Source organism: Mesoplodon bidens (genome assembly GCF_964165515.1).
Source record: "Mesoplodon bidens genome assembly, chromosome: 11".
Lineage (NCBI taxonomy): Eukaryota > Metazoa > Chordata > Mammalia > Artiodactyla > Ziphiidae > Mesoplodon > Mesoplodon bidens.
The window spans coordinates 45,061,495-45,084,310 of NC_138167.1; the positions used below are offsets into that span (position 1 = coordinate 45,061,495).

The following is a 22,816-nucleotide window of genomic DNA, read 5'->3' on the forward strand; positions in this document are numbered from 1 at the left end:
GTCTAGGAATTTGTTTTGTTTTGCTTTTTAAAAGAATCAATTTTATTTATTTTTGGTTGCACTGGGTCTTTGTTGCTGTGCAGGCTTTCTCTAGTTGCGGCAAGAGTGGGTTACTCTTCCTTGCAGTGCGCAGGCTTCTCATTGTGGTGGCTTCTCTTGTTGCGGAGCACGGGCTCTAGGCACGAGGGCTTCAGTAGTTGTGGCACGTGGGCTCAGTAGTTGTGGCACGCAGGCTCAGTAGTCGTGACGCACGGGCTTAGTTGCTCCGCAGCATGTGGGATCTTCCCCGAGCAGGGATCGAACCCGTGTCCCTTGCATCGGCAGGCAGATTCTTAACCACTGCGCCACCAGGGAAGTCCCTAGGAATTTGCATTTTAAGCCAGCTAAGCATCTGATGGGCTTGGGGGATGGAGAACCTATGTGGGGGTATTTGGGCACAGGTAGGGACCTCAGAACACTTTTCTTGCCAAGAGGGTGCTAAACAGATGTATATGTATGACTGATTCACTTCGTTATAAAGCAGAAACTAATAAAAAAAAAACTGTAAAAAAAAAAAAAAAAGAGGGTGCTAGACCCATGGGGAGAAATATTGAAAATGGGGATGGGAAAAAAACTTATACTGAGTAATGATAGCTGCTATCACCATCCTGAGCTGCCTTGTACCCAGCCCTATGGTGAGCACCACACCCACACTCTCGCAATCCCAGCAGCCAGGTGAGGTGGGGAATGCCCTCCTCCCTGTGTTACAGATGTGGAAGCCGAATCAGAGGCCATCACCCCAGGTTAGGAACTTACAGCCAAAGCCGGTGCTCTTATCCCTGGATGAATCAGCCTCCAGGTGCAGGCCCCATCCACGAGCCAGGCCTGTTTCCCAGAGGCTTTCTCCGTGTCTGAAACTAGTCTCAGTGCTTTGCATAATAACCCCATGAAGCAGCTGTGATTATTTCCACCTTTTACAAATGAGTAAACTGAGGCCAGTAAGCTCAGGTTGGTAACATCCAAGATTTATGGGTGCCACCCCTGCCTCTCATGCCATTTTGGGGATGGGTGGTATGGGGGGAGGGTGTCAGAGAGAGACAGGATCCTAGCTTCAGCTAGATGTCTATTTTTTATTCAATATATTAAATATATTAATCAGAAAAGTCACATACTATAAATCCAGGAAAATACACAAATATAAATGTCAGAATCTGTCACTTGTCTTCCTCCTAGAGTGAGTCTATGTACACGTGGAAGGAGGGCGGGAAAAGACAGCAAGTAGGAGGAGGCTGGTGGGGGCCCGTCCCTCCCTCCCAAACCCCACTCCCACATCAACCTCTTCCTTCCTGTATTTACAGCAGCATTCGGCTTATTTACAGCATGGCGGTGTGTGTGTTAAAAACGGTTTTATCTTACAAAAACATGAAGACCAGGGCTGGGCTGCGGGGTAAGACAAATAGTAAGGGTCACCCTTGTGAATGCATCCCCCTCCCCCAGGGCATGAACTCCCTGCCGACCTCCCAGAGCAGGTGGCGGGGAGGGGCGGCCAGTCTGCAGCTCAGGCCCAGGCTGAGGGGTGGTGCTCCAGGGGTCCGTGGGCCGTGGGCTAAAGGCACGTGGGGTGGCGTATGAGCGTGCGCACAGAGTGCACGCGTGTTCCCGGGCTGGGGTCAGAAGGGCAGCGTGTCCATAAAGATCTTCTCGATGATGGGCGGAGGGGGCACCAAGTCCTCCAGCTTGAGGTAGAAGATGCGCTGCAGGCCCTGGGTGCACAGGGTCCGCAGCTCGGGCAGCTTGCCCAGCAGGCGTGACAGGCAGCTGGCCGGCTGAGGCTCGCCTGCCTCGGCCGAGACGTGCTCCTTCAGGCAGCTGGCGATGCGGTTCTGCAGCTCCTCTACCCTGCAAGGCTCCTGCAGCCCGTGCCGGTCTGCGGGGAAGGTGCAGGATTAGCTGCACAGCTGAGGAGCAGACACCCCTCTCCCCTGCAGACCCGGCCTCTCCCAGGTCTCTGGAACGGCCGCCAGTGACCGGGCTCCACAGCCCTCTGCACTGTGCAAAAGCACAGGAGCCCATTTCTGAGCCCCAGCAGAAGCCTAGCAAGGCAGCAACGCTCATTATCCTCATCTTCCAAGTGACAAAGTGAGGCCCAGAGAGGTTAAATGACTTGCCTAAGGTCGCAAAAAGGAAATAAAACCCTACGCAGGTTTTCTGACGAGGCCAGTGTTGCTTTTTGGTTTTTGGTTTTTTTCCCCCCAGACTGTTTGTGAGAAACCCTGGGTTTGAGCAGCAGTGTTTCAGAGGCCACCTCCAGGGAAAGCAGGCCTCAAAACCCACCACACTCCCTCTGCAGCCTAGAGTGCCTCAGATTTTGTCCTACAGTTTTTTGCCCTATGTAGCTTTGTGAAATTTCAGTTAAAAAAATTAAGAGAAAAAGAGGTGGGGTCAGATTCTGGTGCTTTAAAAAATAAAGAGACCCGAAAACCTCCGCATTTTAATGCCAAAAACTCCATCCTGCATAATTATATTTACATAAAGTATATAACAAGCACAGCTAATCTGTGCTATTAGCAGTCCGGGTGGCAGCCACCCTTGGGGGAACTGATGACCGGAAGGGGGCACGAGGATGGGTTCTGGGGTCCCGGTCACGTCTGTTTCTTGATCTAGGTGCTCTTTATGTGCACATGCTCCGTTTGTAAAAACTTCCTGTGTGCAACACGATTAAGATGTTAAAAACAAACCCAAACTTTAGGCCACACATGACACCTACACGAGCAGGATCTTCGGTCCTCTGGGATAACTCACAGGCTGGCTTGGTTTGCAGTCAGCCACGGCTGGGCCTGAACCCTGGCTCTGCCACCTGCCAGCTGCATTGCCCTGAGCCATGCTTACCCCTCTCTGCATCTAATCACACTCGCTCCACAAGGTGGGGGCCCAGGAAGTGCCAGATGCCCGCCCATCCAGGGCCAGGCCCTCAAGCCCTCCCCCCGTCTCCCCAGGTCTGTGGAACTAGCCACCCACCTGTGATGAGGACAAGCGCAGAGAGGCAGGCAAAGGCAGGGACGTCAACGACCAAGCTGTGCAGGGAGCGCGAGAAGGCCAGGATGCTGTCGATCCAGTCCCCGAAGCCGCGGGCACACTGCAGCCGGTGCAGCACCAGGCCCGAGCAGAAGATGAGCTTCCCCTCAGCCGGCTTAGACCTGGTGGGCAGGGATACAGACACTAGTGAGAGGGGCTTGAGGGCAGGGCGGCAGGGCGAGGGGTGAGCAGACAGCTGGAAGCTCACCGGTAGGCCAGGCGGAGGATGAAGAGCTCCAGGAAGGCCGACTCCAGCAGCAAGTCCTGGTCCCCGGGGGACAGCTCGGCGAAGCCGGGAATCTTCTCAGCCCACTTGCGGATAACCTCCAGGGAACCCGAAAGCAGGTCGTAGAACTGCTGCACGTCCCCAGCATCCTCCTTCCCGAAGTGGGGCAGCACCAGCTCCTGGAACTAGGAAGCAGCCTGGCTGGGTCAGACCCCAGGAAAAGCCCCGCACCGAGGCCGCCACATACAGCCACGTCGTGCCCTCCCTCGGATGCCAGATCCTGGGGGTAAGAGTGGAGCTGAGATTCCGCCCACACTTGCTTGCCAACTCTCACACGTTAACCCAGGGCCACGGCTGCTGGAAGGAGCACGTTTTTCTAATTGGCCACTGCCCAAAGGGGTACATTTTCCCATCTGGTCAGCCTGGAGGGGCCTCCTCTCTTTTCAATTTGTGGAACTGGGGGTTGGTGTTGGGGGGCTTTTCTAATGTGCAGGAAAGCACTGAATGTGGGGTGGGCGCGGCCTCACCTTGGAGTAGTCCAGTTTGGAAGTGCTGGGCCCTGAGTCCAGGTGTGCCCGGACCAGGGAGGTGAGGAGATTCGCAGGGGAGGCATCCGGGGGCTGCTTGGGCTTTGAAGGGAGCCGACCCCGCCGCCCCTTCAGGCTGTCTGTCCGGACAACTGCAGAGAAATGGGCAGGGGTGAGCAAGGGAGGAAGGGACCCAGGGAAGGGACTCTCAGCCCAAGCCGTGCACAGCAGTGCTGGGCAGCAACCCCAAGTCCAAGGACCTAGAGCCCCCGAGACCCAGGGAACTCTGCAGGGACTTCCCCCACCACAAGGCAGGCAGATGGACCAGAGATTGGGGAGGAAGTAGGGCCCAGGCATGCCCTTCCCTGCAGCCACCAGAACAAATGTCTGGGGGACTCTGCCAGCCCCACCCCACTCAGGCCCGCCTCTGTCCCACTGGGCCTGTGCCAGCCACCCACCTTCCTTCACCATGCCCACAGCCAGGCACTTCTGGAAGCGACAGAACTGGCAGCGGTTTCGCCGTCTCTTGTCCACAGGGCAGTCCTTGTTAGCCAGGCAGATGTACTTGGCATTTTTCTGCACTGTGCGCTGGGCGGAGGGGGGGCAACACGGAACAGGCTGTCAGAGTGTGGGGATGGGGGGAGCCCAGGGGAGGGAAGTGTCCAGATCCTACTGCCATTGCAGACAAAAGCGCTCTCTGTTCACAGCTATTTTTCTAACATTTGGGTGGCAGGGGAGGGAGAGATTGATGGGTGGGGGAAGGAAGAGAAAGTCTTGGGGACACTGGGGGAGGGTTCGGCCTCACCCTCAGGACACAAGGTTAGGGGCTCGGGGCTCCCCAGCAGCTGGTACTTCTTAACATGCCTGCGTCCACCTGCCCCTTCCTTGGGGCAGACATGAGAGGTCTGAGGAGGGGCTGGGGGTGGGGACGGGAAGCGAAGCAAGCACCCAGCACTGGGACAAACACACAGCCTGTTCCCAAGTCCGCCCCCAGCCCTCAAGCACCAAGCCCTCTTCTCAGATGCTTTCATCTTGTGCCAGGAACACGAGTGCCTGGGGCCCCCCTTCCCACCAGGACCTTGAGTGGGGGGAGGCCAGGCAGAGGAAAGCGAGAGGCTGGCCACTGAACTTCCCCTCGTGGGTACTCCTGCAGCCTGCACCCTCTGCCCAGCTCTCACCCCTCCCTCCATATCTCTACAGCCCCAGTCCCAGCATGAAAAGGTCCCAGCTCCCTGCTCCCAGGACAGTGGCCCACCTGGCAGGCCTGCCCTCTTCTTAAAGAGCAGAACGTGTTGGGAGGAGAACCCAAGGGAAGCCACCACAGACCCCACTGGGGTGAGAGAGCAGCCTGTCCCACCTCTCATAAAAAGCTGCCCCCCGGGCAGCGCAGTACCTTGAAGAAGCCCTTGCAGCCCTCGCAGGTGCGGACACCATAATGCTGGCAAGAGGCGTTGTCCCCACACACAGCACAGCGGCCCTCGCTTCCACCCGGAGCCCCACTCCGGGCCTTGGCTGAGGTCACGGGTGCATCCACCATCCCCAAGCCATCAAGGTGTGAAGAAGCGGGCACCAGGCCTGGGAACGCTGTTGGCATGGAATAGCTCTCTCCCTCCCCCAGCTGGTGGGCAGCCTGCGAGGGGAACAGCTTCAGGGGGCTTTGGGCCAGGCTGGGACTGGGGCCGGCGGGAGGGCTGAAGGAAAAGAAGGTCAGTGGCTGGGGGGGCCCAGAAGCCTTGGGCAGCTGCTCTGTCCATGCCCGCATGCCTTCATAAGTCTGGCTGGGCGAGAAGGGGCCGAAGGAGCCGTCCCAGGGAGAAAGCTGGGGCGGCTGGAAGCTGGGCGTGGACGGTGATGGGGCTGAGCAGGGACTGCCATAGTAGTCAGAGCCGCTGGAGGACAGGGTCTCGTCGAGAGGGCCGCTCAGGGTGCCAGGGTAGCAGCCGTACACCTGGAAGTCCTCAAACTTGAACGAAGCAGAGGCAGGGGAGGTGGCTGACGATGAAGATGTGGAGGAGGCTGAGGAGGAGGCTGAGGAGCACGGCTGGGCTGTTCCCGGCAGCTGGTAGAAGAAGGTGTCAAACTCCCCTGTGTAGCCATCCATGAAGGTGCTGAAGCTGGGCAAGGCAGTGGGGACGGTGGGGGCCGCCTCAGGGCTGGCCAGGTCCATGGTGGGCTTGCTGAGCTCGGGGGTCAGGGGGTCGCTTGTCAGGTGGTCACAGGGTCCTGGGCTTGGTGCTGGTGTCCCATACTGGGCTTGGATACAGGGCATCTCTGGAGAAGGAAGAGACCAAAGGGTGGGGAGGGAGGGAGTCAGTGAGAGAAGCCTGAGGCCTGATCTCTAAGTATAGGCCCCTGAGTTGCCAGGTGGCAGGAATCCCAGCCAGACATGGGACACGAGGTGTTAGGGCCACAGCCCACCATAGAACCCAGGAATCCTGGCTCCCGGCCAGAGCACCATCTCAACCTCCATGTCACAAAGCCCCTGGGCAAAGGCCCAGCAAGAGTGGGCTCAAGTCGGAAGGCCAGCCACACCCCAGGCAGCCTGGGAACCCTAGGGAAGGCATCCAGCCAGCATTTCTCTGATGGAACAGGGGAAAGCTGTGTTCCTCCAGCCCCCCGCCCCTCCCTTACTGGGTAAGGCATGGGTGGGGGCTGGGAGAAGGATGGGTGGGAGAGGCAGCCAGGCAAAGCCTGAGCCCAGTCCCGGGAACAGATACGTTGTTCCTCCAACCTGGCACTTCTGGGAATATTCTCAGGCATGGCCCAGCCTCTCCCAAACCCCCTCTCCTCCTCCCCACACAGTGCCAGTGCCTGGGCTGAAGGACATCCTGCAAATGGAAAAGGAGCTGGGAGTGAAGGCCCAGCTGCCTACGAAAGCAGCCTAAGCAGCAGTGAGGCTGTGCCCCTCCACCCCCCCCACCCTACGTACTGAGCAAAGGCTGCAGATCCCACGCGCACCCCAATCCTGCCATCTGGGGACAGGCACTCACTCTACACTGCCCGGGATGCTCCCAGAAGCAAAGAGAAAGGGAGCCCAGCCTCCTTGCCCAGTCCCCAGCTCCCCAAGGGATCAGGTAACCTGGCTCCAGACTTTTAAAGGCTGTATGCTGGAAGGGGGAGCGTGAGGGAGAAAGCAGCCCCTGGACTTCCAGGAGAAGTCCTGAAGAGGAATTCCTCTGCTACCCCCAAAGCATTTCCCCCTGTTATTTTTATGAGAGCACTCAGAGTCCAGGAGACTTGAGGTGGCTATGCAGGGAAGAGGAGGAGCCTGCTGGTGAGTGACGGAAACCTGGGTCCCTCCACTAAAGACTTCTGTGCCCTGAAGAAACCAGCAGCTCAGGCAAAGGGGGTTACACCCTGCCCCAAACCTGAGGAGTCTGAAGGAGCAGAGAGAGCATCATTCAGGGGGGATCCCTAAGTTCGCAGACAAGTCAAAAACTAACGCAGAGGAGGCTCCGGAACAGTTCCCCATCCCACCTCCTGGCTGGGGGATCTCCGGGACCCTGGCCTCATCAGTCAGGGAGGGAGGCTGGGTAAGAAAGCAAGCTGAAACAAAGAGTGCCATAATCAAGGGGGACAGCAGGAGGGGGCAAAGGCTGGCATCACCTCCCGGCCAAGAGCTCAGGGAGTCCTCTGGTTCTAGCCTTTCTCCCACCTCCTTGGGCCCTGGACAGGGCAGCTCCACCCCTGACCTGACACTCCCACAACCAACCCAGACAACAGAGCCCCCAGAAACTCGGGCCCCACCCACCCAGTGGCACTCGTCCAGAGGCACTGAGCACCTGCAAGAGATAAGGGTGGCCACGTCTGCCTGTGCTACCGCAGCCTGGGGAGGGATGGGTTTGGGTGGAGGAAAAGAGGCAGCAGCTACACAGGGCTGGGCTGGGTGTTCCAGCCGCATTCAAATCCCGTTTCTCCACGTGGACGTCCCACATCCGGATCAACCCCCACCAAACTCCCCCCACTCCTGCTTTCATGCAGGTACTTAATGACACAAGATATGGACCTACATCTAGCTCTTGGCGGAAGCACAGGGAGAAGGAAGAGGCGGGGTTGAAGAAGGGAGCAAGGAGAATCCAGCTTCAGGCGGGTCCTGGCAACAATGTGGTTTGCACCTGTTGTGCTAAACAACCCTCAGGCTGCACCCTACCTGTATGATCCAACAGACTGAGGCGGGAGTGGGGCAGGGGTGGTATCCTCTAGGTGGTACCACACCAGAGACTGCAACATTAGCAACTGCCTACCAAGGATCCCGAAGGATGACGCTTTCCACCTCTCCCTCCCTCCCTCTCTCTTTCTCTCTCACACACACACAGACACAGATCCAAGCTACAGTAAAAACAACCTTCCCTACGCTTCCAGAGACCCTGCTCCTGCCGGTGAGAAGACTCCTTTATTCCAACACACAGCAGCACCCCCTGCACAGTTCAGCCAATGCTGACCTCAACAATCTAGACCTCTCCTAAGATAATTCAGGCAGAAACTTCCAGCTGGGGATCACCACAAACTAAGCCACAGCTTCTTAAGTGTTAACAAAACAACTAACAACTAACGATTGGGGTGCGAGCTGACAAGCTGGGAAGAAGGAGACCCTTTTGGAAATTCAATGCTGGTAGGAGTCAGATACATCCCAGCAGCCCAAGCTCTGTGCACCTTCTCCCCCACGCACACCGTACTGAGACCCCAACCAGCAACTAAGTCCCAGGCGCCCTGTGCCCACTAAAGGACCCTGGGAGACTGAACTCTAGCCAGTCTCCTACTGAACAGGTCCTCATTGCTGGCGCCAACCTAACCCTCTGTGGCTTCCACCTTGCACAGACATCCCCCCCCGCCCCCGACACACACACACACACACACACACACACAGCGCTCAGTAAACTCCAGTCCGATCTGAGTACTCATCCCTGGGTCCTCATCCCGTTCCAACCGCTAACCCCCAACGCCAGAGCTGCATCCTACCCCCGCCCTCCTTCATGCTGACCCTAGAACACCCTTTCTGCCCGCGCGAACACCCATCTCCTTCATGCAGCAACCCCCCCCTAACCCAAAACAGAGCTCTGTGGAGATGCACGCTTCCCGGGGGTCACCTACCCGGCTGACTCCTGCTCCCCCTGCCCAGGACCGGCGCCCCAAGTCGCAGCCCGGTCCCGCGTGCGTTCCCGCGGTCCTGCACACTCCCCTAACTTTCGCAGCCTCCACCACTGGGACTCCCAGCCGCGCCGGACCCTGCTCTTAAGCGCTCCGTGACGCACGGGGAGGGGCGGGGGCGCCACTGACGCACGCGGCCCGGCGAGCTTTGGCCATACAAGGGCGCGGGGGGCGGCGCGGTTCCGGCGGGAGGCGGCCAGGGGGAGGCACGGGGACGGGGAGCCCGAGGGGGCGGGGCGAGAGGGGGGGCCTGGAATGTCTGCGCGCGTGACGCACGCGGGGTTCCATTGACGCAGGGAGCGCGGATTGTTTGATCTATAAATAGTCCCCTCTCGCCCTCTGCGCCAGCTAAAAATAGCAGCTCGCGGACTCGCGAGGCTTCTCTGGCCGGACCCAGCACCGGCCCGGGGCCCCTGGAGCCGATATAAGCAGCCCGAGGGCCAGAGCCCGAGAAAAGGGTGCTCTAGCGCCGTGGCTGCGGGGCTTCCCCGGACGAGGAGCTCCTCACCCTCCGGCTGCTCCCGGGAGCCACGAACGCGCCCGGCTCCGCTTTTGCACCCTCCCCAGCCCTTCCAGCGGGCCCGGGGTGCCCACTGCCCTCTTGTGCGGCCCGGGGAAGGCCTAGGGCTGGGGCGGGCAACTCAGGGACGCACCCCGGGGAACCTGCGCCGCCCACCTCAGCCCAAGGCGCTGCCACTGCACTTGACCCTTCTTCCCCAGCGGGGTCTCGGACTGATAAGTGACACACACACACACACACACACACACACACACACACACACACACACACACACACACACACACACACACACACACACACACACACACACACACACACACACACACACACACACACACACACACACACACACACACACACACACACACACACACAATCTCTCTCTCTCTCTCTCTCTCTCTCATTCCCTCCCCCCAATTTCTCACGCAAAGTACCTTCCGGAGGGCAGGGATTCGCCAAGCCCAAGACAGGCCAACTGGCTGTGCTTCACAGCTGAAGTTGATTTCTCACCACTACCCTCCCCAGTCCCTGACAGGGTGAAAGCACTCTAGTTGGGAAATTACAGAATTTCAGAACCGGGTGGAGCCTGAGAAATCTTTTCGAATCTGTGCCGACTCTTCCCCATTTTATAAATAAACAGGCTCAGAAAAATAATGGCACTTGCTCAAGGTCACAGAGCAAGGTGGTGGCACACTGGGGTGGAACCTGACTACATCTCTAGGGGATCCCTTCACACCCTCCGCTGTCCATGATCAAGGAGTTCCCACCTGCAGCCTTCCCGGGAGCCCTCCCCTTCTAGGTGGGAGAGGAAGGAAGAAAAGGCTAATATTTAGAAGAAGAGAGCCCTCCCCACACCCCTCCCCCTCTCCCCTCTCCACACTGAGCTTGCGCCCACGGACCCCACTCGCCTCCCCTGGTCACCCAACAGCACTTTCCTCTACCCTTGAGGCACTTCGTGCTCCTCACTTCCACTCTCACCTCCGTCTCAGGTTTCCCACAGCCTGCTCTCCAGCCCCCACTTCTGTCCACTCAAAGGTCCCACCAGCACCTCAAACGTCACCCGTTCCAGACAGAGCTTGCCGTCTCTGCACTCCCTGCCTGCCCCCCATCTCTGCTCCTGATGCCCCACATGCTACTTTTCACTTTTTCCTGAAATTCTATTTTGGAACTTCTCTTGGATCCTCCGTTCCTATTGCCAGCCAGAGCCCATGCCTCACTGGTGCCTGAAGGCAGCAGACCAGCTGATTGAGGCCAGCGACTTCCCCTTCTCCTTGCCCACATCCATTAAGAAACTGCCCCTTCACCAGCTTGCCTCCTCTTTCCAAATCCTACTGTCCACCACGGATGGAGCAGTCTTCATGTCACACCAGCATCATTCGGTGATCCGGTCAGAACCTAGCACAGCTCCCCCACTGCAGCACACAGTCTCAACATGGACCAGTCTTCAGAGAGCTCTGGCCTTTTTGCTAAAACATCTTCCAAAGACGCTTCACGGCCACCTGCGTGAAGGTGAAGTGTGGGCAGGATGATGTTTAGCCAAAGTTTTGTTTTTCTTTGTCTTGGGCTTTTGCAGAAGATATTACTTGGATGAAAAGGATTCCACAGCTTAAAACTGGTTTGAAACCACTAATATAATTCATGTCTTCCCATTTTGCAGATTCGGACCCAAGGGCTCCCAGAAGAGCTGCACCTTGCTCAGAAGCACAAGCAAGTCCGGGCTGGTGAAACTAACCCAGCTGGGTCACAGGCTGGTTTCCCCACCTAGCACCCCCAAGCCCAGCAGGGCCTTCCTCAGAAAATAAAAACAATTCTGTTAGCAAAAGATGATTAGCCAGGCCAGTGTTCTTCCCAGGTCAATGTTCTTCCCTCCGAAACTCATCAGCAAAAGAAGAAAAGAGAAAAGAAAAAGTATATTAGCTGCAGCCTTAACGGCTCTTTGAAAGCTGACCTAGCCTTGAGCCCTAGCACCCCCTTTTTTTCTCCACCACTTTACATCTGTAAAGAGCAACACAGACCATCCCCTACCTTCCCATGGGGAGGCCCACCCAGGAGCCCCAGGGAACTCAAGTGTGGTGAGGAGCTGTCCAGGTTCCCAGTCTAAATCTCCACATCTCAGCATCCAGCCTCCAGATTTGTGCCTGCAGCCCAGGCCCCATCTCCGTGGGAGATTGCAGGTTTGGAGGTTGCAGTCTTGCTGCCCCAAAGGCAGAGGGTGGAAGAGACAACAGCAGCCGCCATCTGGCCATGCTTGTGGAGGTGGGGAATGCTGGGGGCTTGGAACACACTACACTCTGAAAATAAGTAAATAAGGAGAAAAAGGCAGTCCCTCTGTAGGAACACACCCAGGGAGCACCTAGCCTAAGACAGAGAGGGGAGAGGCGAGGGGGGCTTGGGGACCTCAGGCTTCATCCCTGCTGGCCAGATGCCCTCCAGGGAGGGTGGCCTGGGGCTCTGAGGTGGAATCTGGCCAAGGTGGAACTCTTGAAAAGGCATAACTGATGCAGACTTTGGGAGACCTAGAGCATAAGCTGGTCGAAGACTGGACGGAGACTCCAAGGGACCCCACTAAGCCCAACCTTTAAGAGCAAGTCAGAGTGAACAGCTCATTGTGGGGTAGGTAAGGGTTGGTAAGAGACAGGTAATGATGGCAGAGGTATCCAAAACTAGAGGTTAGGACCAGGAGGTAAGGCAGGGCCATGATAACACAGGAAGGGCAGGGAAAGATGCTGTGCTGGAGACGAGACAGCTGCCCAAGGTCAGGCTCGCATAGCACAGCACAGCCCACCAATCTACCCTCACCACCCCCAGGATCCCTGCTGCCCAATATAAAGACCCTGGGCTAAACCTTCCCACCATCCACTGGGCACATTGTTCCTCTTCCTTCTATTCTAATCCTACTGATCCTCCAAGACTTCAGCTCATAACACCCTCCTGGACCAGCCTAACTTAATAATAAGTACCTTCTCACTGGAGGGTTTGGGGGTAGGGGGAGTGAGGAATACCAGTGAAGGGTCAGACCTCGGCTTAGGGCACTTCACATGGATTCTTCCACTTAACCCTCTCCCTAACCTTCTACGTTTGGCATTACCACCTACATTTTATAAATGAGGAGGTGGAGGCTTAGGGGCCAGGAATCAGACTCCCCTAACTCCCAGTTCTGTGCTAGACCCACTGCCCTCAACTCTGAACTCCAGAGCTGTGGCTTCTGGCCCCAGGAGCCTTGATTCTTACAAGTGCACCACAGAGCTGGTACGCACAAGGCCTATAAACTGAAAACAGCAGTGCCTATGAGGGCATCTTTGGAGGTACTGGAAGCATCCCAGTTCCTAGTCTGAACGATGGTCACCTGGGTGTGTTCAGTATGGAAAAGTAATCACACTATATATACTCTTAAGATTTCACGTCTATGATTTGTATGTTTTTTTGTATGTATGTTATACTTTCAGAAATAAAAGTTCATTTACAAAAATAGCCACACCTAAATGGGAGAGACATATTTATTCAAATGGATGCAGATGCTGCTGGAATTTACTGAAATCACAGAGGAAACAGTGGCTGTTTCTCATTATGTTATTTGTCCTATCAACACATACTTAAGAGCACAGCTACGGTTAGGAGAGGCTGCAGCATCTGATGTTAGAAAGGGCTCCTCTCGCAGTATGTTTTCTGAACCACCCAGCTCGGGCCTGGCCCCTGCTAGTCAAATCTTGTGGGGCTCGGGGGCTCTCGTGCTCAGGCCATCCCTCCCCCGACAACCAATGTGTGAACTTGAGGGCAAGGCCCTGTCTCTCCCACCTTGGCAGGAGGCCCCTTCATGCATCCTCAACAGTAAGTAGCCCAGGGCAGCCGCAAATGGGCAGCCAAAGTACACCATTGTCCCCCCGCCAAGACGGTGGGTAAATAGGAGATGGAGGAAGTGGAACTGCACAGCCCCTTTCCCACGCTGCCACGCCCACCTCAGGCTGGCCCCTGCCCCTGCTAAGCAAAGGGCAGGAACTTGCCCTACTTTCACCAAGACCATCCTCACCCATGGGCCTCCGCACCCTTCCCACAGGGTAGGCAGACGGAGTGAGCTTTGCCTCCTCCCCCCCAACCCCCACCCCAGCTTCCCCACCTTAGCCCCAGGACCTATCTCCAGGCCTGACCCGGCCACTTCCTCTTCCTGCCCTGGCAGCAGCAGGGGGATTTGTGCGGTGGGCAGGGAAGCTCTGCCTACTGCCCCAGGGGCCTTCCACGGACAGCTCTGGGAACTGGGGATGTAGGGGCAGGCCCAGGTCTGATATTCTGGCCCTTGTCCAGGCCCTGCCTCGACCACATGTGTCGTTACCTCCTGGAAAACAGGCTCCCAAGGACACGGGCAGGTCAGCCGCCGCCCTCCACTTCTCACCCCAGCCCCCAGCAGAGGCAAAAGATAAAGGAACTCTCAGAGGCATCTTTGACCTGGAGCCAGCAAGCCTGGTGTGTGACCCGGGGCCATTCCCTTGCCCTCTTCGGGGACCGTTTCCTCATCTGCCCAATGCTGACAACATCGCTAGTCCCGGTGCTGTTAGAATTCAAGTCACTAACGGAAGGGGGAGGCTCACAGTGAAATGGGAGCACTGTCTGGGGGCTGGGGCTCTAGGGACCTGCAGCAGGCTCCTAAGGCAGGCACAGAAAGGAGACACCAGAGCTGTCTGCTCGACTGGGGAGCCAGCACCCTCCTTCTTCAAGAACCAGAGATAAATAGTACCCCCATCCCCACCTCTCCCTCGCCAGGGCTGCGGGAAAGGAAATGAGAGTATGCCCAGAGATGTGGCTCCACCCGGCACCAGGAAAATTCCAGACTGTATGCAGCAAGTGCTCAATTGATACTCTGAAGAAAGCTGGTTAACTGAGCAGGTCAGACCTCTCTCCACAGAGGTCATTTTCAGTCCAGTGATTTCTCAACCCCCAGCCCACTATCAGGCCAGAAGGAATCAACATACAACATAAAGGAACAAGATCAGACTTCAGGAGGAACATCCAGACAGAGCTGGAAAACACAGACAAGATCATGGAGTTCCTCTGGGAAGAGTCGACCCACGCCTCATTTGTAGCCTCCTCAAATCTCCTTCCATGGGCTTCCCTGGTGACGCAATGGTTAAGAATCGCCTGCCAACGCAGGGGACATGGGTTCAAGCCCTGCTCCGGGAAGATCCCACAAGCCGCAGAGCAACTAAGCCCATGCGCCACAACTACTGAGCCTGTGCTCGAGAGCCTGTAAGCCACAACTACTGAGCCCACATGCCACACTACTGAAGCCCGTGCGCCTAGAGCCCGCAACAAGAGAAGCCACGGCAATGAGAAGCCCGTGCACCGCAACCAAAAGTAGCCCCTGCTCGCCGCAACTAGAGAAAAGCCCGTGCGCAGCAACGGAGACCCAACGCAGCCAAAAAAAAAAAATCTCCTTCCATGCCCCTCAGTCTGCTCAGCTCCTGGCCAGCTCTTCTCTCCCCCACCCTAGAGGGGGCTCCCACCACCTTGCACAACATCAACAGCCCACCAAATTCTCCTGTCCCTGCCCAAGGTCTCCACCCAGCCTCCTTGGGCAGAATTTCAAATTCCAAAATAAAAACCCTCTGATAACAAGGCCCAGCCGGAAAGACTGATGCATTTTCCTATTGTTAAAGTATTTTTAGTCACAGGCTCTGGATTCGTTTAAAGACTCACGTTCAGAAAGGGAAAAATTTTTTTTCAAGAACCGAGAAGGAGAGCACACAGCCTCCCACGTAACGAGCTCCGCTTATTCCACGCCGGCCCAAGCCCCTGGCCCGGCTCCCGGGGAGCGTGTTTGTGGCAAGCCGGTTGGCGGACTTGCCAAGCCTAGCTCCAGTCCTGCTTCTCAGGCACCAAACCAGGCGGGAAGCCAGGCAAGGAGGGCGGGGCAGGGGCCGAGGGCTCAGGGACGTCAGTCCACAAGTTCAGACCCCAAGTCCCAACCAGCTGGGGGGCCAGAGACCCTACTCAGGGACAAGTGCTGAGGTACCTGACTGACACCCAGCTCACTCCAGCGTCCCTCCCCAGTCTGAGCAGACCAGTGTTGTCCAGGCCGGGTCAACAGGACAGGAGGATGGAAGACCCTGGTGCAAATCTCTGAGGAAGGAGACAGATGGCATCACCTATTTCCTCATCTCCTGGTTCTCAACCGCAAAGTGGTCCAAAGTCGTCCAAGTGCCATCAAGCCTTTACTCTCATTCCTTGGGAGGGTCGGCCACCCTTGCTTCCTCCTCCGCCCCTCCCCCTCTCGAGGCCAAAGAAACCACAATGAGGACAGTCACAATGGAAAAAGATCCAAACAGCCCAGCCCCTGTGCCTCGGTTTCCCCATTCCTAAGACTCACCAGCTTCCTCCACACGATCTGCTTTGATTCTCTAAGGTCCTGGACAACTGCACCAAGGGAGAATCCCGGGGTTGGCTAGGGACTCTTCCCGGTGGCCTCAAGAAGCCCTGTGGGAAGAGACGAGACCGCCCAGTCAGCCCGTCCTGCTGACCGAGGCTGTGCACCGGCTGAGTGGCCTCAGGACATGGAGCGGCCTCCAAGCCAGCATGTCCTCCTCTGTTTATATAGCTGAAACCAGAGCTGGCCTCTGGGGAGAGGGGGAGCTGCCTCAGGGCCCTCTTGGCTGAGGTCTGACTTTGGCCCAGGTCAGCAAGAGCCTAAAATAGTCAGCTGACGGGAGCCCTGGCATGAGCGTGACCCTGGGCCCATGCCCGGGCCTGGCAGACAGGTGCCCACGTCACAGGACCAGCAGCTCTAGCACTCATGGAGCCCCCGCTGGCAGCCCTTACGGTGGCCTTGGCAGCACCTCTGGCATGGGAATTCCACCCAATCACCACCCTCACCCAGACAACGGATTGACCGCAAGGAATTCTGACCCCAGGAGCCACTGGGTACCCAGAGGGAAGGCTAGGCACTCAGCAGGCCGCGTCTGACCTGAGGGCAGAGGTGGGGGCTGAGCGGAGGGAAAGACACCCGGCCGCTGCTGTCATCTTCACTCACGTGCTTCCCGAGTCCAGATGTCCAGCTGACCAGGGACACCTGCCTCTTCCACTTACAGTAATTCCTCTCCCTGCCCCAGCCCGAGGTTGGTGGCACAGTGCCTGCTGCCAGCAAGAGGCCGGTGCGTACCCAGCGCAGCCCCCGGAACACGAGGCCCTGCTTCCCAGGGCTTTCCCTCCTTCCCTCCAGGCTTGGAGGGCTGGGCAGCCCATCCCCCCCCATCCCAGCCACCTCTCTGGGCCTCTCTGCACCTCGAACACCAACTCCACAAGACGCAACAGAGTTTGGGGGTCCAGGGGGGGATACTGAGCCAGCTCCTACTTCATCTGGGGATCTCTCAAGGCCTGAAGGGGGTGTTGCTCAGAGATGACCCTCGTTTCTGGGGAAGGAAGAAGGGAATAGCAGGGTCCCTGTCCAGGGCACCAAGCTGAACTCCAGCTCTCTCAGGTAAACACGGTGACCAGGACTATGTGCCCTTGACCCCGCCCCAGTATCTCAAGTCCCCAAGGAAAGGCCTGGTGGAAATCCCATTCCCACACTCCACCCCTCACCCACAGATTAGCTTGTGTCTTCTCTGGAGGCATCTTCAGGCAAGGAAGGTGTGTCCTCCACCAGCTGAGCAGGCCACTGGGCTTGCCCAGAAGCCAGAAGACCTGGATTCTGAGCTTGGGTCTACATGTCCTCAATGTAGGACCTTGAAGAGTGCCTTTTCCCCTCTCTAACTCAGTTTCTTCATCCATAAGAAGAGGAGGGAAGCTAGACAGCCAAGGATTTCTCTGGCCATGGCCACAAGTCTGAGACTTTCCCTCTCAGGATGTTGGATGAATAGTGAAGGGTCTGACCCTGCCCTTGGTCAGCAAGGTCCTCCCCATTCACAGAGCCACCTCCCCATACCAGACCCCACAGGACCTACAGGCCCACCACAGAAGTGGGCAGTCACCGCCCTTTCAGGGAGGCAATGGGTGGTCCAAGTTTCCCTTCATGCACTCCCCTGGTACAGTGTCTACACCCTAGGAACAAGGCAGCTTCCCATCCCCCAGGTCTGCCCCGCTATACTCCCAGCCTGGCCTTGAGCTATACAACCCCACCCCATCAGCTTCCTGGAACAAGGCACTTGCTGCCCTGGGAGCAGCTGTCATCCCCGACAACCCCGTGACACCCAGGCCCAAAGCCCCCCAGTCTGTCCTGCTAAGAAAGTCAGGCTTCCCCCCTTCCCTGCCCCCGCGTCACCCCCACCACTGAAGAAATCAGATCTCCCCATGCTGAGCAGAACCTCGCCCACCACCTCTGCAGGGCTTCCCCCTCCATCCCCCAAACCACATCCGCTTCAGGCAGCTCCACACCCACCTCAGTCCCCCAGCCACCTGCTCAAGGGCCCCGGGGGTGTACAAAGGGCAACAGCAGGGCACTCACCACTCTGGATGGACCAACAGACCTTGAACAACACTCGACCATCCCTCGGGCCTTCAGGGCCTGGCAGAAGGCGCCAACACCAGGGAGGGGCTGGGGCTGGCTTCTGTCCAAGGTGGAGGCCTACAGAGGGAGAGTCCACGCGAGAGAGGAGAAACCAGCCAGCAGGACCATTCCCTGGAGACAGCACAGCCAGAAAACACAGGAGTGGGAACAGAAGCAGGACCCGGGCCATGAAGGGGGACAAGGCAGCCCAAGGACCTCCGTGAGCTGGGCGTCAGAGGCTGGGGGCCCACACCGCAAGCAAACCGCACTTGGGAACGTGGGGTGTGGCTAGGAGCTGCCGACAGCGTCTGGGGCATCTCAGGGCCCTGGAGACACAGCTCCTCAGCCTCACACCCCACTCCGGGGGGGAGGGGGGTACTTCAATCCAGCTTTCAGCTCCCTGATGTGTACAAAAGGGCATGTTGTAGGCAGAGAAAAGGGAGCTATTGTGAGGACAGAGCAGAATACCCCTCTCTCCTTTAAGGGGCTCCAACTTGGCCCCCAAAGCCTCAGAGGCTGCAGAGCAAGGGCTCCATGCCCCCATCTCTAGGCAGCCCAGCCTTCTAATCCGAGCCACGGGGACGCTCAGGAAATCCTCTCTGAAGGGATTCCAGTCTCAAAACTGGAAGGTCCAGCTTGGGGTAGAGTGGTTAAGAGCATGGATGCTGCATCCCTGTTGCCTGGGTTCAGATCCTGGCTCCATCACTTGTAACCTTAGGCAAGTTACATAACTTCTCTGTTACTCATCTGTGAAAATGAGAATCTGTGGGACTTCCCTGGTGGCACAGTGGTTAAGAATCCGCCTGCTAATGCAGGGGACACGGGTTCAAGCCCTGGTCCGGGAAGATCCCACATATCGCGAAGCAACTAAGCCCGTGCGCCACAACTACTGAGGCTGTGCTCCAGAAGCTGTGAGCCACAACTACTGAGCCCACATGCTGCAACTACTGAAGTCCACGTGTAGAGCCCGTGCTCTGCTACAAGAGAAGCCACCGCAATGAGCAGCCTGTGCACCGCAACAAAGAGTAGCCCGCGCTCGCTGCGACTAGAGAAAGCCCGCGTGCAGCAACAAAGACCCAATGCAGCCAAAAATAAATAATAAATAAATCTAAAAAAAAAAAAAGAGAATCTGTAATTGACATCTCTAAAATTAACAACCATACAGTTACCAGCAGGCTTAAAATGAGCTCATATGTGTAAAGGACTTAAAACAGTGCTGGATACACATAGGTGCTATCATTATTAGGAGAAATTGAATGAAGACACATAAAAGCTAACCCCAGACCCTGGTTCCTATTCCAAGCCACTTCTGGGCACCTGGCCTCTACTTCCAGAGCCACCTGTGTGTGCCACCCCTCCAGCCTCTTCAAGCTCTCCCCCCAACCCTGCTGGTGCCAAAGCCTTCAGCCAGGGCAACGCAGACCCCACTTCTCTCCTTCCCTTTTCCTACCCTTACTCAGCCCTCTCCTCTCTTGACTGGGCCCCAAGGTGAGGGCAGGACCAGCCAAGGCGTGATCTTCCCTGGTTATCAGGATGCCCTTAAGGCCAATGAGATCTGGGAAAAGAGAAGTAGATGCTTCCATGGTGGCAGGTAGAGGGAGTGAGGAGGCGGGGGTCCCAGAGGGTAGGTGACGGACTCCACCCTCCTAACCTCTGTCCCAGGGTCCACAGGCTTAGGGGAGTTCCTCTGGCCCGTGGTACCCAGATTCTCCTCTTACAGAGCTATTAGCACCCCGATATCCCTGTGGGTATAATGGGGAGCAGGGCATGAAGAAGGGGAAGGCGGTCTGGATCATCTGGAGGGAGTCCAACCCCAAACAGAAGGCAAAACCAGGCTGCAAACCTGGCCCAGCCCACAGCCTACACCTGCTTCCCAGAATGGCCCTGTCATCTTCCCGTACCCCAGAAACGGTCTGCGGTCATGCCCTAGCCTCCCCCCATCCCCGACCCCCACCAACCTTCCCTTCTCTCCCTTCCAGCCCACAGCTGAGGACAAAGGGTAGGGAGGGCCAAACACCTCTTACCACAGTCAGGCCCAACCTGAGTGCCCGGGAAGACCCTGTATCTGAGAACGGGGGTCAGAGTCGGGGATCCAGTTGGTGCCCAGAAAGTGATTCATAACATCTTAGCGCAGGCATCTGATCCCATCTCCTGCCCCCCATCAAAATGCCATCCTCAACAGTCATTCCACAAGCATTTACTGAGGGCCTACTGTGAGCCAGACAGTGAGCCTCAAACAGTGGGAGATCCAAGAAGCAGCAAATCAAGATCCCTGGGCCCCAGGAGGTTACAATGCAGGAATGAATCAAGATCGGTTACAATCAGCACTGTGCAGAGGACAAACCAGGGGCTGAGTGGGCTTGGAGGAGGAGAAAGTGATTCCCCCCCAAAGGAAGTGGAAGCCTCAGGCCAGACTTCAGCACCCAGCTCCTGCTCCCCTTCCTTGCTGCACTCCAGACCCATGGGCTTTCTTTCCCCCACTCAGAGCCTCTGGCACTGGCTGTCCCCTCTGCCAGGAAAGTCACTGCCTGCAATGTCGGTATGGCTAGCGCCTTCTCATCAATCAGGTTTCCATTCCCATTTCACCTCCACTCCCACCCCGCCACATGAACCTATTTTTATCATCGCCATAGAACTAATGCTGTGCGTTTGTTTACGTGTCTGTCTCAATTGCTGCAGAGTTCAGTCTCCAAACCAGAGCTCAGTACTAATAGGTGCTCAGTTAAGTATCTGTGGAATGCGGGAGAGGGGGACTCAGACGTGCCTGCATCAGGAAGGGTTTAGGAGGAGGGTCAGCCAGTCACTTGGAAGGAGGCAGGGAGAACACTGCAGCTAAGGAGCTGTCCCTTCCATTTGGGGGCAGACCCAAACTCCAAGGGTTCTCTCCTATGTTGAGTCACGACTGACACTGATCCCCCAGCCCTGGATCCCAGCCCTGCATGAACCCACCTGAAACCTCCTTCTCCTCCCTATCAACTGAGTCTTTTCTTATCTGAACTCCTTGCAACAGGACATGAATGACAGACCCTCTGCAGCCCTGGTGGCTTCCTGATGGCATAAACTCTGCATTGGCCAATGTCCCCACCCAGAAATGGGCATATTACTATTATCAACAATAACAACAGCAGCTAATATTTGTTGAACACCATATGCTAAATATATCACTAAGCACCTTACACTCCTGTTCTCATTTTGGCCTCACAACACTGTGAGAAAAGCATTATTCTTATTATGAACATTTTAACAAGGAGGAAACTAAGGCACAGAAATGTTAAGCAACCTGCTCAAGGTCACACAGCTAGGAAGTGACAAAGCTAGGATTAGAACCCAGGGAGCCCAACCAGGGAGCCCAGGGCCAGGCATCCCCCTTCCCTCCTTGGACCTGCTTAGTGGGCACAGAGCAATTTGACAGCCAACACCGGAGAGCCAGTGGGGAGCTCCAAGGGCCTGGGTTGCTGGGTTGAACCTCTCAGCTAATTTTCTTAACTCCAGCACAGGCCTCAACATTCCTAATCAGTCTCATTCATCCTGTTACACTTGGTCCATCCTTCTGCCTGGCTGCCATTGCTTGGAATCTTGGCTTTACCGTACTATACATTTGTCATTGTCATTCCTCTCACCTCTAGGTCACTACAAAGAGTCGGCTGGCTTCCCTTTCAAGTCTTCATCCAATTCACTTGGTGTGGGTCTAGGACCAAGCCTGAAGTCACCACTGAAGCCTCCTACTACATCAGCACACTTTGGGCATAACTATTCTCAATCCACCTACCTCTGCCCAGCCTTCCTTTTCCCAGCACACCCCTAATACTAGCCCCCAACCCAAATTATTACTCCACTGGAAACCACTGGAGATGGCACCTCTGCAGCATTTCTAATCCCAGGTCCGCTCCTGACTCCACGAGACCCTCTCCAGGCTCGGCTTCTCGGCTCAATCCCACGAAGGGGTTGCACCGGGCAACTCTGGTCCCTCCCGGCTCGGCGTCCTGGCAGCCGAGCTCCCTAACTCCTGGAAGCCAGCGGGGAAATGGAAGGAATTCCTCCGGCCTGGCCACCTCCAGCGCCCCTCGCGGGCCAAACCCCACCCTTGGCGGGCTGGGGCGAGAAAGCGCTGGCCGCCACACTCGGGGGCTGACTCGGATGTAGCCGGTTCCGCCGGGAATCCAGTCCCTGCCCCCACGCCCCTCCGGTCTCCAAGCGGGACTCCCGGCGCGGCCCCGACCCTCGCCACGCACCCGCGCAGATCCTACCCTTCCCGGGGCCCCCGGAGCCCCCTCCCCGGCCCCCTCACCTTGCCCGTCTCGCCTGGCTCGCCTCTCCGCCCCCGCCTTCCGGGGTCGCGCCCCCGCGGGCGGGGAGCGGCTCGGCAGCGTAGGAGCCCCCATGGCCGGGCGGCCGGGGGTCGCGGGCGCCGCGCGGGGGACCCCACTGTTCCGCCGCCGCCGCCTCGCGCTCCTGCCGCCGCGCCGCCACGGCCCCGCGCCCCCGCCCCCGGGGACCCCCCCGCCCCCCAGTTCCGGCCGCGACCGCGCCCCCCACCCCCGCAGCCGCCAGCGCCGCCGCCCCAGCCCCGGGCTCGCCTCCCACGGCGGGCGGGCGGGCGGGGACAGTGACGCGCGCACATTGACGTCTCCGGAATCCCGGCTGCGTGGCCGACGCAGCCTCATCAATGGGGCTAAAAATAGCGGCGCCCGGAATAGCCGCAAGGGCCTGGCCCCGCCCCGCGGGCCCCCCTCCCCAACCCTCGCCGCACACCCTGTTACATAATCCGCCCGCCTGTGGCCTGGGTGGGGGAGCTGTTTTTCAGGTGAGGCGTCTGCGGCCTTGCTAACATCTTCCCAGGCAGCGAACCTGGAGCTGACTTATAAATA

General features: G+C 57.4%; 1 protein-coding gene across 10 annotated transcripts; it reads right to left on the minus strand.

The window, feature by feature from the left end:
- Positions 1–1,089: 1,089 nt before the first annotated feature.
- NR4A1 (nuclear receptor subfamily 4 group A member 1) lies at positions 1,090–22,378 on the minus strand. Of its 10 annotated transcripts, XM_081248599.1 has the most exons (10): positions 22,237–22,369; positions 21,569–21,636; positions 17,907–18,026; positions 15,834–15,940; positions 5,201–6,078; positions 4,266–4,395; positions 3,808–3,959; positions 3,263–3,465; positions 2,998–3,176; positions 1,090–1,906 (listed from the first exon to the last, which is right to left on the minus strand). In XM_081248599.1, exons 5-10 carry the CDS (start codon positions 6,074–6,076, stop codon positions 1,650–1,652), a joined length of 1,797 nt encoding a protein of 598 aa, XP_081104725.1. In that variant the 5' UTR covers positions 6,077–6,078; positions 15,834–15,940; positions 17,907–18,026; positions 21,569–21,636; positions 22,237–22,369; the 3' UTR covers positions 1,090–1,649. The 10 variants fall into 10 exon arrangements, with proteins under 10 accessions (XP_081104725.1, XP_081104723.1, XP_081104720.1 ...); XM_081248597.1 differs by lacking the exon at positions 22,237–22,369 and having other exon boundaries at positions 21,569–22,136; XM_081248594.1 differs by lacking the exons at positions 15,834–15,940; positions 21,569–21,636 and having other exon boundaries at positions 22,237–22,378.
- Between the last annotated feature and the right edge of the window lie 438 nt (positions 22,379–22,816).